The sequence below is a fragment of the Brassica napus genome, chromosome C4 (assembly GCF_020379485.1).
Source record: "Brassica napus cultivar Da-Ae chromosome C4, Da-Ae, whole genome shotgun sequence".
In the NCBI taxonomy this organism is placed as follows: Eukaryota; Viridiplantae; Streptophyta; class Magnoliopsida; order Brassicales; family Brassicaceae; genus Brassica; species Brassica napus.
This window is the reverse complement of record NC_063447.1, coordinates 39006092-39021310: the sequence shown is the minus strand read 5'-3', so window position 1 is coordinate 39021310 and position 15219 is coordinate 39006092. Positions and strand designations below refer to the sequence as shown.

The 15219-nt window shown below is 36.9% G+C and overlaps 1 protein-coding gene and 3 long non-coding RNA genes across 4 annotated transcripts; 2 read left to right on the top strand and 2 right to left on the bottom strand.

The window, feature by feature from the left end:
* The first annotated feature begins 524 nt into the window (after nucleotides 1-524).
* Nucleotides 525-2636, top strand: LOC106390735. Its single transcript, XR_001278325.3, has 2 exons — nucleotides 525-1120; nucleotides 1368-2636. It is a non-coding gene; the product is annotated as an uncharacterized LOC106390735 (long non-coding RNA).
* Nucleotides 1591-5465, bottom strand: LOC111205334. Its single transcript, XR_002657831.2, has 2 exons — nucleotides 1990-5465; nucleotides 1591-1910 (listed from the first exon to the last, which is right to left on the bottom strand). It is a non-coding gene; the product is annotated as an uncharacterized LOC111205334 (long non-coding RNA).
* Nucleotides 5466-5683: 218 nt separating this feature from the next.
* On the top strand, nucleotides 5684-8328 carry LOC106390733 (probable envelope ADP,ATP carrier protein, chloroplastic). Its single transcript, XM_013831258.3, has 9 exons — nucleotides 5684-6102; nucleotides 6306-6362; nucleotides 6555-6674; nucleotides 6848-6931; nucleotides 7115-7183; nucleotides 7286-7398; nucleotides 7483-7652; nucleotides 7744-7822; nucleotides 8021-8328. The coding sequence occupies exons 1-9, from the start codon at nucleotides 5752-5754 to the stop codon at nucleotides 8121-8123; spliced, it is 1146 nt and encodes a 381-aa protein (XP_013686712.1). The 5' UTR covers nucleotides 5684-5751; the 3' UTR covers nucleotides 8124-8328.
* Nucleotides 8271-9585, bottom strand: LOC106393733. The gene is made up of 2 exons (XR_007322266.1): nucleotides 8459-9585; nucleotides 8271-8354 (listed from the first exon to the last, which is right to left on the bottom strand). It is a non-coding gene; the product is annotated as an uncharacterized LOC106393733 (long non-coding RNA).
* Between the last annotated feature and the right edge of the window lie 5634 nt (nucleotides 9586-15219).

Sequence of the window (15219 nt, the reverse complement as noted above, 5' to 3'; positions counted from 1 at the left end):
TTCGATCTGAAAATTTCGGATATTCGTAAACTTTTGAAGCAAAGCAAATACTAAAATTAAATATCCGCTAAAATCGAAGCAAATCACAAATATTAAAATTTTTGGAAGCAGGTATCCGATCCGATCAGGCAATATATAAACACATGTATATCTTGATTATATTAAAGATTTTTAATGTATAAAATTATATAATTATTATTCTAACATATGATTTGATAAATTCTATTCACATTATTAATTATATAAAAGTATTATATAAAAGGAAAATAACACATTTATGACAATTATAATTTCTTTTATTAAGTTTTGTTTTATTATAATTGTTAACTAAGTTCAAAAAATTTAAAAAATATGTAGATTCACTACTTCTTTTAATTTTTATTATATATATCATGCAAAAAAAAATTAAAAAAACAAATTTGTATCAAAATTTTAAGATTATTTGTATTAATCAAAACATATGAGATATCCGTAAGTATTCGTAAATATCCGCAAATATCTATTTATTTTCCGGATATCCGTTTTTTCCGAATATCCGTATTTTTCCGAAGCAAAGCAAATCGAAAAATTAGATATCCGTGACATACAAAGCAAATCACAAATACCTTCAAAACCCCGGATATCTGATCTGTGCCCAGGCCTAATGACGATACCCTGGTTCGAGATGTATCGGTGCCGTTTCGTTTCAATTTTCTTCTCCCCGAAACGGTTATGGGATTCATTGATTCAGTGCCATTAATGACATCCTTAACTCTTTTGACCATTCAATGGTCCGGGTGCCTCTCCACCTATAAAAGGTTAGCCTTCATCCCTTGAAACTTATCTTTCAGTAGAATGGGAGAAGTCGCTCACGGGAAGCTGATAGAAGGTGTGTAGGGGGATGGATCTGAAGGGTTTGGAGTTCACTTGGATTACGTAAAGTTGGTGACGGAGGAGCCGATGGGACACACGGTGGTGATGCTACGATCGGACGGGAAGAACTCGATCATTATTGTAGGTGCTGCTAATATGAGAGGGTGGCTTGAGAAGATGATCGATGATGCTTGAGATCGTGAGGAATGCTGGTGTTGTGCCGCTTCAAAGAGAGATCCCAGACTCCATCAACATTCACGTTGTTAAGGTTCGTATTAAGTTTGTAACTTTATTTGATTACAATCTTGATGTCACACAAAGGATGCAGCTTCAGGTTTAGATAATGAAATAGTGCCTTTGAAAAGATGGGTAGCATTTGGAACATGAATGTAGATTGATCATATATATATTTTTTGATCATATACTATCTGTATCATCATGATGAGATTGCTAATGTAATATTATGTTGAGTAGAATTCTCTAAGTATCTTAGGTTGGTGGTGGATGTGTTGCAGGCTGTGAAGAGAGCAGTTGTTTCGGTCATCTTGACTTGGGAGGAATGAATATGTCAATCTCTAATGAGATATTCGATTTGTAGACAATCTCAAAACAAGAGTAGATTTGCTCAAATGAGCTTTATTGATAGAATATAAAGATGAACTGAAATAGCTTATTAAAGCTTTATTAACATGCAAAAAAATAAAGAAAGGGAGAAGCTTTATGTTTGTCTTCAAGAAATAAAACAAACGTTTGATTTCATAAAGTCTTTAATGGAGGCTGCTTCTATGAGCAGCAAGGTTACAAAACACATTCTCATAACAGTCATATTTATATGAAACTATCTAGAACCCTAAACACTTGAACTTGTTGTCACTTCTTTGGGCTTCTGAAGATTGCATTGGCTTCTTCTTTTGGGCTCTAATACTCCCCCGCAAACTTGGCAGCGGGCGAAAACAAAGCTGACAAGTTTGAATGATCATGAGAATGACTTTGGATGGCTGGACAGGCATGTGAGCAGCTGAATCAAACATGAAGATGTAAGCAACCTCCTAAAGTAGCTGTAGGGAGAATAAAACAATAGACTTCAGAACCAGATGAGAACTCTTGGTCTATACTTGGAGATCTATCATGACTCACTCAGAGGTTTCTCTTGAACTTGGAGAGTTTAGTATAATCTCTCAGAGGTATTTTCAACCATTGTTCTTCACAAAACTCTTGGTTGTCCTGCACCATCACTTAGCAAACAAAAGACATGTCCACAACTACTGAAATTCTTCAACTACTGAAATTCTTCAACTCTAACCTTCCCTTTCAGTTATCAGCCACATCTTTAATATTATTTCCAAAGCATCTCAACAAACTTGCACCAATAACATCTCATGAAATCCAATACCGATAACTCTTATACAGCCAACAGAACCATCAAACCAAGCAATTTTCACAGTAGCAGCTTCTTCTCATTCCACGAGCTATAACTAATCCAGAAATCATCTAAACTAGCCATATGACACGTTCTATCTCCAAGAAAAGGGGGAAACGTTACCGTCATTTATAGCACCAACTCCACAAGCTTTGCAATTTTGAAGCTGTCACTTGATTAAAGCTTCCACCTTTTAACTCTTCTTCTTCTTCATTGGGATCTCAAACTTGTTCCCCTGCTTTTGTGCCAGCCGACAGGAAGGAGACAACTTGGCAAGCCTGCTTCTTCAAATAAAACGCAAGTCTGGGTTTTGGTCAGGACAGTGTTGATAGGATCTGTCTTGGTCGCTGGTTCTTCTTCCTTTTTTTTTAGAGGAAAAATAGATGACTGATGGAGCTTGTGAGAAGTTGAGATGAAGCGTATAGACACCAAGATCTAATCCCTGGTGCTCTGATACCATGTAGACAATCTCAAAACAAGAGTAGATTTTCTCAAATGAGCTTTATTGATAGAATATAAAGATGAATTGAAATAGCTTATTAAAGCTTTATTAATATGCAAAAAAAATAAAGAAAGGGAGAAGCTTTGTGTTTGTCTTCGAGAACTAAAACAAATGTTTGATTTCATAAAGTTTTTAATGGAGGCTGCTTCTATGAGCAGCAAGGTTACAAAACACATTCTCATAACAGTCATATTTATATGAAACTCTAGAACCCTTAACACTTGAATTTGTTGTCACTTCTTTGGGCTTCTGAAGATTGCATTAGGCTTCTTCTTTTGGGCTCTAATAGGATTCAGTCGACATCTTGTACAACTGAGCTCTGTCGCTTCACCGGAATACCTACTAAAACTTTTGAACAGATTAGCCAAGCTGTTGCATAGTATCATATGTTGGTACTTGACGGAGAGTATGGTTAAACCGTCATCTTTTCATAAATGTCTCCATCGTGAGTTTCGGCCACGACCTAGCCGACTCAACTTAATCCATAAAGATCAAGGTTAGAAAAATAATAATCAACGTTTTTTAAGATTAGAAAAATAATAATCAACGTGTTTTAATTTTACTTTTTTTCGTTTGCGAGTTGGAGAATTACCATTATGATGATGACATCACCACGTACCGTATTCTCGGTTGATTTCTTATATACCATTAGATATAGAATATAGATACTTTATTAGTAACTCTGTAGACTATATGAACGTTCTAAACTTTACTCTCTTTTTCTTGAAACACTAACGTTCTAAACTTTACATTTTTAGTTTTTGGTATGTCTAACTATAAAAGTTTTTAAACATGTAACCATTCAACAATCAGAGCAATAGATAGTCGTGAATAAGTCAAATTCGTTGACAATAACACCCCAAACACAATGACAATGTATATAAAAAATCTTTGACATTGAAAATGTATATTTAGCTTTGTTTCATCTTGCCCTCTGAGTCTGAGAGACACAGCTAAAAGAAGGGTTTCAACTTTTCTTATATTTTTATTTAAAATTTAGAAATAAATAGATAAACTTGAAAAATCTAATTACATATTTTTTAAAGGGATTCTCATGAATTTTTCAACTTTTCTTATATTTTGCTGCTCAAGTCAAATAAATTAACAAAAAAAATAGAAACCATAACCAATGATTAATAATCAAAACAAAATTTTTTTACAAAGTATTTTATAACTACAAATTATAAGATATAACAAATAAAAAATTTACTGAAAATAAACTTCAAGAATAACTAAAAATCATAACATCAAAATTAGGAAATAAAATCCATTTATGATACTATTCTCACGTTTCATCAAACTCAGACCAACGGAAAAAAAAAACTTATTATGAAAATGGTTTGAAAAACACAATCAGTGATTATACATAATCATTTTTTAAAAGGTAAAACTATCTAAGAAATAAATAAATATAATAGCATTCATATGACTATCACCAAATATCAACAAACTTTTAAAAAACAAACAAATAGTATTGTAACATCATCTTTTGCACTTTTAAATTTAAGCAAATGATTTCAAAGTTCTGACCAACCGCAATACGCAACAAGTCTACAAAGAAAACATATGATAGTGAATGACCTCAAAGAAACAAAAACAAAAGTAAATGTATCATCTATTTTTTCCATTAAAAGAATCACAACTAAGTAATTATACAATTTAGTCAACCACAACTACTTCGGCTCTCGATATTGTAAAATGTTGTATAAACAAATATCACATGTAAATAAAGTTTCAAAAAAATAGATAACTAATCTTTCGAAAAAAGAAAAAATATCGACCTAAATACTTAATTATGTAAAACAAATATGAAATTGATGGAAAAGCACAATTAGTGATTATACATAATCAAAGCATTTTTTTTTTGAAAAAAGGGTAAAACTATCTGCGAAATCAAAAGTAAAATACCATCCATATTAGTATCACAAATATAGACACACTTTTTTTTTGAAAAAAAATGACATCGTAACATCATCTCTTGCATTTTTAAATTTAAGCAATTAAGTGCAAAGTTTTGATCAACCGCTATACACAACAAGACTACAAAGAAAACATATGATAATGGATGACCCTCAAAGAAACAAAACTATCAAAGTAGATGATTCGTCTAATTTTTTATTTTTTTTCATTCAAAGAATCACAACTTTATAATTATGCAATTTATTCAACAAGAACTAATTTGGCCCTCAATACTGTAACATGTTATATAGACAAAGATCACTTGTAAATAAAGTTTCACAAAATTTGATAACAAATCTTTTGAAACTAAAAAAAAAATATCAATCTAGAAGCTTAATTACGTCAAAATCTCGCGCGAAGCGCGGACTTCCCCTAGTAATCTATAAGAAATTGAAAAACAAAAGCCAAAGATCATCCATAAGCCAATTAAATTAGTAGATACAGAGGAAATGAAGGTTAACACATTAATTGCTTAGAAGATTTGCTTCTTCTTTTGCTCTTAGAGTTAGATTATAAAATCGCTAAAAGAAACAAAAACTTATTTATGTTGTGGAGTTAAGAAATTTAATTTTCCTTAGATATCTTGTTTATTTTTGTTTATTCTAATTTTTCTTTCTATTTGTATTTTAATGGGCTAACAGTTTTTTTTTGTAATAGATAATAAAGTATTTAGATAAACATATCAAGCGGACCGCGTGCAAGTAGTTAAGCCCAACGGATTCGATTTTATTTCGGTCCATGTTGACCATCCCACAACCAATTGTGATTTGTATATATGTCCAGATCTGATCTGTTAGTTGGTTTAAAATACCCGATGGCCGAACGCCATTCCTAATTGTAGCACTAATCATGCGATTTCTATGTTGGTTTAAAAGCGTAGAAGAAGCCCATGAAAGCCCAGTAAAACGCTCGAGCCCTAATGGCATCGCGCCATTTGACGTAACAGAGCAGCCATTTTCTTATTATTTGGTTTTTTGAAACAAAACCTTTAGCCTTATCTCTTTCCCTCTTCTACACCATGGGAGACGAAGACAGAGCTATTCTCACATTTCACCGTATACCTTCCCTCAACTCCTCCATACTCACCTCTTCTCCGTCCAAATCCAGCACCGTACAGTTTCGCCACCGTGTTTTGCGGAGTTCAGCTCCCGGAGATGTCGGTTTCGGGAGTAAATTCGCCTGCATTACTATGGCGGAGAAGTGCGAGCAGAGGGAGTTCTCTCCCACGCCGGCGCAGCTCTTGAGCAACCCGCTTGCTATCCTTGCTCTTGTTCCCAAGGATGCTGCCATCTTCGCCGCCGGTGCTATTGCCGGAGCTGCCGCTAAAACGGTTACGGCTCCGCTTGACCGTATCAAGCTTCTTATGCAGGTTTAATTGTATTAAACATGGCCAAATTAATAGCTATGCTTCTTCTTCTTATAGTTTTTTTTTTTGTGCACACTTCTTATAGTTTATTGTTAAAAGGAACAAAGAGATTATTTATGAACAAATGAAAATGAACCTAGACAAGTGATTGTTTCTGTCGTGTTAGTTTGTTCTTGCTTCTTACGGAACAACGGATTTATCTGTAGACACATGGTATACGAATCGGACATCAGAGTGCAAAGAAGGCAATAGGTTTTGTCGAGGTATGTTCATGTACTTCCGTCCCTCTGTCTCTTTGACATAGCCTAATAAAAGATTGGTTTTTGGCCTAAATGTTAAATGTACAAAAAGAAAATTATATAGCTATTAAATTTTCTTTTAATCACTAAAATCTCAGGGTTTACCCTGCTCTGTTTCTACTAACTGATGCAAGAGTTGTTGGAAGTGATTTTCAGGCAATTACTCTGATAGGCAAAGAAGAAGGGATGAAAGGTTACTGGAAGGGAAACTTGCCTCAGGTGATAAGAGTATTGCCTTATAGTGCGGTCCAGCTTTTGGCTTACGAGAGTTACAAGGTGAGACTGTGTCATCACGAGCTTATGAGCTTCTGTGAGAGTTAATTTATTTTCTTCTCTGTAATTGAAACTGATAACATTCAGCTTAAAGCAAGAAGTATACACTTTTTTGGCTCTGTCTCTGTAGTCACTTGTACCGTTTTACTGATGCTTCCACAATTTTTGAATATCAGAAATTATTCAAAGGTACAGATGATCAGCTCTCAGTGATTGGAAGACTTGCAGCTGGTGCTTGTGCTGGCATGACATCTACCTTGGTGAATTTACTTGTTGCTCTTATTTGTTGGGGCTAAATTAGCTGTCATGAATAAGTATATTCTTCAATTTAGTTTTGGCATTCAAGTAACATTTGGTTAAGAGTATGTAATGCTCCATGCTCCTTAAATATTGATATGTTACCTTATCATTCTGATTCTTGCATCTTGATGATCCCTATGCAGTTGACTTACCCACTAGATGTTTTGAGACTGAGATTGGCAGTCGAACCTGGGTACAGAACAATGTCTCAGGTGAAATGTTTCTTCTTTTATATCATTCCTAGCTTAAGCTCTCAAACTCCAATATCCTCAATGGACATGCCCTCCTTTGCCTTGTTGTGCTGATAAATGCAGGTTGCTTTGAGTATGCTCCGGGAAGAAGGGCTTGCATCTTTCTATTACGGCCTTGGACCTTCTCTAGTAGGGATAGCTCCATATATTGCTGTTAACTTTTGCATTTTCGATCTGTGAGTCTACTAAACTTTTCATTCCATATGTGTCAAGTTTGAACCGGGGTCTAATATACTTGTTTCTCCATTAATTGAGAACAGAGTGAAGAAGTCTTTACCGGAGGAATATAGACAAAAGGCACAATCGTCTCTGTTCACAGCTGTTCTGTCGGCTGGTATTGCAACACTAACATGTTACCCTCTCGACACTGTGAGACGCCAAATGCAAATGAGAGGAACTCCATACAAATCTATCCCTGAAGCATTTGCTGGTAAATTGATATGTTACAAGCATGTTATTATGTATGGAGCAAAAGACTTGAGTTCTGAGCTGAGTCAGTTCTTTTACATCTGTCTTTGCAGGAATTATAGACGGTGATGGGCTTATAGGCTTGTACCGTGGCTTTTTACCCAATGCATTGAAAACTCTACCAAACAGCAGGTTAGACATCTTGAACACATAATTAGCAATTGTCAGTGCATTTATTTTTATGCTTCTAGGTTTTGTAGATTGGATCATATTTGGTGATAATAGTTCTGATCATTTCATCATCAATATATATGATGTCTTAAGAACCTCACATTGCTAATAAGAACATGCCTACTAAATGTCCTTTGCCGTTTTATGTTTATTTTGCAGCATTAGGCTTACAACCTTTGATATGGTGAAACGCCTTATCGCCACAAGTGAGAAGCAGCTTCAGAAGATCACCTATGATAATCGGAATCGAGACCAAACTTGACAACCATTTTCTTAACCTTCATTGGAATATGAAAGTTTTGGAGCCGCTAGAATATTTTTCGCTGAGAGCGACTAGTTTTACATTGTATTTTTGGCTTGTTTTTTCAGTTATACTTCTGCTTCTGGACCTGTTTTGTTGGAACAAAACTAAGAACTGTTTCGCTTTCTTAGGAAAAAGGAGAAAAAACACACACCATTTCGATCTACAGTTGTCCTTCTCTAGCTGCTCTTCCTACATAGAAACATTAAGCCAAACATATTATTCAGAAACCTAAACCTCACAACAAGACACAACGAGTTCTATATAAACTCTGCATTATTTAGAGGAAGTGTCACCTCCTCACTAGCTTCATCTTCATCATTCACCTCGGGTATAGGCTTTTCAGATTCATCAATACCTTCTTCCTGCCCCCATTGCAAGGATATTCATTGTTAGACACACAAGTATGTGTCTATGCACCACATAGGGCTTAGGACTTACGTTGTTTTTGTTGTATACTTTTCATATTCAGCTTTCCTCTTTGCAGCTTTCTCATATGGAGCTTTTCCTTCAAAGAAAGAGGTGAAAACTTATGTCAGTGTCACAATCAAGACACTTTTTGATTCAAAGATCACAGTGATATTTTTGGAGGTCCAAAGACTACAATATTACTTAACTATATAAAGTAACCAGAGTTGTTATAACTTTCTGGCAGTATATGCAACCACGGATTAAATTAGTTTGCTTAAGCTCTCTGGTAGAAACAAAAACATAAGTTTTCTCTAGTCATCTATAGAAGGTGGTTTTATGACAAACAAAGCAGGATTCTACTTTTTGTCCTGGCAGGTGACTACAGAACCATCCTTTCTACATAGAAAGGTAACTATTTTCATGAACAAAAAGATCTAGAAAGCAAGTCTTTCCATCACAATATCAAAGACGAAAGTTACACGTGACATTGACTTCCATTTCTGCCCTCCAGCTTTCCCAACCTTCACAAGGGAAAGGGAAGGTAGAACAGAACTATGAGGGCTTCATCATGTAAAGGACTAACTAAATACATGTAATGCTTTCAAGGAATCTGACAAATGCTTACAGCAGAGACAACAATTTGGATTTCTTTCTTGAAAGTTTTCCTAAAATCTTCCCTGGAACAAATAAACCAACAAGTTCAACTTTAGAACAGGAAATAAAAACAGTATACCATGGAATGTTTTGTAGAAAGTTCAACAAGCATGCATCCAAGAATACTTACAGGAAGACAAAGAAGGCAGTAGGAGCTCTTTTGGGTTTGTATGGGTCCTTTTTGGCCTTCTTCTCTTTACGAGTCTCCAGCTTGCTAAGCTTCTCAGCCGGTAACTTCCTCTTTCCCTTTTTCTGAAAATCATATATAACCAAAACTTTTAGTTTTGATGCCTTCCCCTTTCCCTTTTTTTTGAAAATCAAACATAACCAAAACTTTAGTTTTATATTAGACTAGTGTTCCTTCTCGTGCTATGCACGGGCCAAAAATAAATTAGTATTTTTTAAATATACAATAATAATGGATAATATTGAAGTAAATCTGTTGAAACTATTTTACAAAATATCTAAAAAAAAATTTAAAATAGATATGTTTACTTTAATTTGTTGCTTATTTAGTCTTTGAACTTATTAAATGTCGTGTGACTTTCATATGTTGCTTATCTAATCCTTGAACTTATTAAGACGCTTATCTTTGCAGTAAGCTATTGTAATACTAACAGGTGATCTTCCTTCAACTCTCTAATTACACTTTTATATTGGTCGGTTTATATGTGTTTAGTGCTTGTGTTCTATACCACCCATCTAACTATTTTGTTCCTTGTGCAACAAGATATATGTAGTTACTTGAAAAAAGAAGGATGAAGATGAAGAGAAGGTACATGGTATTATTGAATTACAGTAACTTACTGCATTCTTCTCACTTTAACACACTTCAATTCTTACGGCTCCTTATCAAAGTTTTGTTAAGTATTGAATTATAGTAATTTACTGCACGTCTCACTTTAACATTTCAATTCTGCTGGTTGTTGCTGAAAGTTTAGTTAAGTTTTCTCTGGTTCTAGTCCTCTTATCTAGTTATTTAAGTCTTAGTATATTTTTAATGATTTTATAAATCATGTATAGAGATCTCTATTTTGTCTTATATCTCTATTACGCTAACATGATCTTAGCTTTTGATTAGGTTCACCAAGTTCTTGTTGACATAGCTATCCAACCAAAATCAGCAAGCTCTGGTTCATATCCATTAGGCAATAAAGTTTTTAGTAATTTGGATATGGACCCTATGGATACGCTTAAACTGGCTGAAACAGAATCGATACTGTGGGCGGAAGCACAAATAGCAATCGATCAGAGGATGATAACATCAATAATAGATCCGATATTACCGTCGATACCAGGTAGATGGTGTTTTACAGATGGCTCATGGAAAGAGGGTGTTAGTTTCTCAGGACAAGGTTGGCTTAGTACTTTGGAAGGGTTTGATGGTTTGTTGGGGGCGAGAAATGTCAGGGCTAGTCTTTCGCCTCTTCATGCGGAAATAGAAGCGTTACTCTGGGCAATGGAATGCATGAGGAATTTACGTCAATTTCAGGTTACGTTTGCAACGGATTGTTCTCAATTGGTGAAGATGGTTTCGGAACCAGAAGAATGGCCAGCTTTTGCAAATTATTTAGAAGACATCACGATCCTGAAAGAGAGCTTCATAAGAGCAGACATTATCTATGTACCACGGACGCAAAATTCAAAGGCGGATAGTCTGGCACGCAGTGCTAGGAAGCAATCGTCTTTTGTCGTTCACATGGATTCAGCTCACCCGGTTTGGTTCACAGAATCAACATGAGTCTGTAATGCTGATGACAAAAAAAAAAAAAAAAATAGATAAGCTATTAACCGATTTGAGCAAGATATTTTCTGGTTTAATATCACAGTGGATGATTTTCTTTGAGTGTACATAGTTGATACCTTTGAGGATTTGTATAGCAAATAGCTGAACATCGGACTCCACCATCCTTGTTCCTCTGAACTTGATAAAATCTTCAATACTCCAACCAGAACAATACTCAAGGATTAAGTTGTAGTCGCTCCCTAGGGGTCGAGTTTCTGCTGGTGTTATATTGCTACCATAGTAAGATATAACATGAGGAGATGAAAGATCTTTCAAAATTCGTTCTTCATCACAAAGACTGAAAGAAGATGATACATGTGCACTTTTGATGGCGATTTTTAATGGAAAAGCATCACCAAGCACATAATCATTTCGTATGACTAAGTAAACAACACCATGAGCACCTTCCCCGAGACAGATAGAGTGTACCCATGAAGAACTTACAGAAGCTTTAGTAGTTGTGGGTAATTTTTTTCCTGCCTCTTCAAAGACACTACGATCAATGATTTGTAAGCTACTCTCGCTTTGACCATTGTTGGGTGGAGGTGCCGCTTCAAATGCTCTTTGACTGATGCTTTGTAGACTGCTACCAAATTGATCATGATATTTTTTTTGGTGTGGTCACAATTATCTTCCTTTTTTGTTTGTAATATGCAAGGAGGAAAGTAGGAAGGTTTTCATGGTTTCTGCCACTAAACTCGAGACTGAAACAAAGTTCTCATGTAAAGAAAAGAGTAAAACTTTGATAAGGATCTAAAGAAGGCTGGAATGTAGAGGAGAAGCAGTTATTTGAGTTTATTTAATATACATCGAAAATAATAATGTAGACAAAACATGAATAGTTGATTTAGTGGGGTAAGAAAATGTTAGAGTGGTTTGTTTAATTACAGTTATGAGGAATTCAGAAAAAGTTAGTTATTTGAAATTTTGAAACTTCCATATATTTTGATGAACAAAAAACGTGTTCTGCTTTTCTGTATTTTTCTTTTTTTTTTATTTTCATTTTTCAGAATTTTAAAAAATCCACATGTCAGAATTTTATTTGCAGACGACTTGCGCTTTAGTATATAAGGGATATCACAATGACAAGAGAAACTGTTTTTTTTTGTTCAATCACAAGAGAAACGCTTAAGTGTAAAAACCTGAGAAATGTTTCTAATGGGTACTTCTAAGTTACGAAAAATCCAATTTCCCAAAAAAAATTTCTCAGTTTTGATAATGAATAGTATTCATTGACTATTAGTTTTCTTTTCGTCCGTCTTCTAGATTTGTTCATATAGTTTCATGAGTTTTTTCAGTGATAACACTAGTCTCTGATTTTTCGTAATGTTTTTATGGGTTTTACTTTCTAAAATGTTTTAACGAAGCTATATGAAGATCAGATGCTAGTGTTTTAATTGAAAAAAAAAACTCATTAAGGTGTTTTTTTTATTTGAAACACATAATTCGATAAATAAAGAAGGTTAGTTGGGAGTCATGAAGACATCGCCAACCACCAATGTACCAGCAACATTCAAAGCTACTTTTGCTAGGCAATCTGCCAGGGAATTTCTCTCGAGAGAGATCCAACAGAAAGAAACAAAATCAAAAGCAGAGTCATAGGAGAGGATATCAGCTATGACACCATAAAGCTCCGAAGAGGAGGTTTCAGAGTTCACAGCTTTAACAAGCTGCAAGGAGTCTGATTCAAAGACCACCGTCTTAATTCCTAGGCTGACGCAAGTACGAACCGCTTCTCGGAGCGCAAAGCCTTCCGCCGTGAGAGACGAGCTGACAGACTTTGTTGGGGCTTTGAAGGATTGTGTACCCGTAGTAGAGATGAAGACCCATCCCAACCCTGCATCATTAGTAGCCGCTGACCACGCCGCATCTGAGCGCATCACTATCGCATGTGGGGGAGCAGTAGGTGATCGAGTGGGCTGATTTGGTCTCAGTGAAGGTTCCGGTTTCACCTCCAAAGCCCACTCTCTTGCTAGTACAATGGCTGACGAAAGCGTTTCCTCTGGAATAGCAAAGAATCCCTCGAATACAAACTTATTCCTCGCTTTCCATAGTCCTAAAATATCCAAGGTATCAAAGGTCCCGCTGTTAGTCCCGTAGGGGAAGGCACTTGGGAGAGCAAAGGGAATCCCAGTTCGCCATTAAATCTATTGTTCCGCTGATGTCCATGCCAGTATTTAAGGGATTTAGTTGCCAAACTTGTTGAGCATACCGACAATGGAACAAGAGATGAGGAATAGATTCGGAGCAGCCGCATCTTTTGCACACGGGATCTACTGGAACATGTCTTTCTTCAAGTCTTTCTCCGACAGGGAGAGCCCCCTTTAGGAGTTTCCAAGATAAAAGCTTGACTTTAGGCACGCAATGTAGGTTCCAGACACTACTCTTCCACTTGAAATTCGCTGCTGTAGGTGGAGCTGAGGCATCTTGAGTGTTAACAGCTGTGTAGTAACCTGACTTGGTAGAGTAGGTACCCGACTTCGTGCCCAGCCATACTTGCTTGTCCGGATTCCCAGTTAAGCTTGGTTTTATCAGCAATATTTGACTTTCATAATCAGGTAGAATTCGTCTGATTTTAGCTACATCACACTCCCCTGTTCCGGGGAATATAAGCTCAGACACAAGAAGATCGACATACTGAACATTCGGCGGCCCCATTGGTCGCATCTGTCCAGTTAAACTCAGCCAAGGATCACTCCAAACATTGATTTCTTTACCATTACCCACTAGCCATCTGTGGTTTTTGATCAGCAAGTCTTTGCCCAGGAGAATACTCCTCCAACCATGCGAGATATTTGAGGTCGCCGCTGTAGTAAGGATGTTGTTTTCCGGGCAGTACTTTCCAAAGAGTACCTTTCCGAGGAGGAAATTTGGGTCTTGAAAGAGGCGCCAGCTTATCTTTGCCAATAATGCAATGTTGAAATCTTGGAAATCTCTCAAGCCGAGACCACCCAGTGCTTTAAGTTTGGCCATAGCATCCCATGATACCCATGCCATCTTCCTCGAGTTCTCATTATTTTCCCACCAGTATCGAGTCACTGCAGATTGGATTCGTTTGCATAGTGACACAGGCAGGCTGAAGCAGGACATAGGATAGGATGGGATGGCTGAGAGGACGCTTTGGAGCTTTAGAAGCTTACCGGCTGATGAAAGGAACCTGTTAGACCATCCTCTCGCTTTCTGTTTGATCCGGTCGACATAGGATGAGAAGATATCTTTTTTGCGTCGTCCGAAGTGCTCGGGAAGTCCCAAGTATTTACCCACACCCCCTTCATTTTCGATTTGTAGAGCCTCTTTTACCATAGTCTTCAGCGATGCCGGGGCTTTGCGAGAAAACGTAATAGCAGATTTATCCTTGTTGATAGACTGCACGGACGCCTGTTCATACTTCATTAGGATGGCTTTGAGTGATGCACAATTCTCCTTATCAGCTTGGAGGAAGAACATTGTGTCGTCCACAAAGAAAAGATGAGATAGCCTAGGACTTCCCCGAGCCACTCTCAGTCCCTGTAGGGAGCCTTCTTCTTGCGCTCTGTTACATAGTCCAGAGAGGACTTCACTACATAAAATGAATATGTAGGGAGAAAGAGGATCGCCTTGGCGGAAGCCTCTACTCGGTACTACCTTCCCTCTAGGCAAGCCGTTAATGAGGAAGGAGTATGTAACAGAGGAGATACAATGCATTATGCATGTGATCAGATTTTGGTGGAATCCCAACCGCTTCAGAACTAGCGAGACAAAATCCCACTCAAGCCGATCGTACGCTTTGCTCATGTCCGTCTTGACTGCCATAACACAACGCTGTTCCGTCTTGGAATTTTTGAGGTAATGGAGGACCTCATGGGTAATAAGGACATTGTCACCTATGGCGCGGCCTGGCCCAAAAGCTGTGTGATTCTCGGATATCAGTTTCGTCATCAAGGGCTGCAGTCGTTTGGTAAGGATCTTGGAGTAGATTTTATAGTAAACGTTGCAAAGTGCAATCGGGCGGTAATCTGAGACTCTCTGAGGGTGGTTGATCTTAGGTATGAGGCGGATATGAGTGTCATTGATGTTATCCGGCAGCGGCCCTCCCCTAAAGAAACCCTGCACTTCCCTGGTGATGTCTGACCCTATCTCGTCCCAATGAGTATGGAAGAAGCCGGCTGAAAAACCGTCTGGGCCAGGAGCTTTATCAGCATGTATCGAGAACGCAGCTTCCCTGAC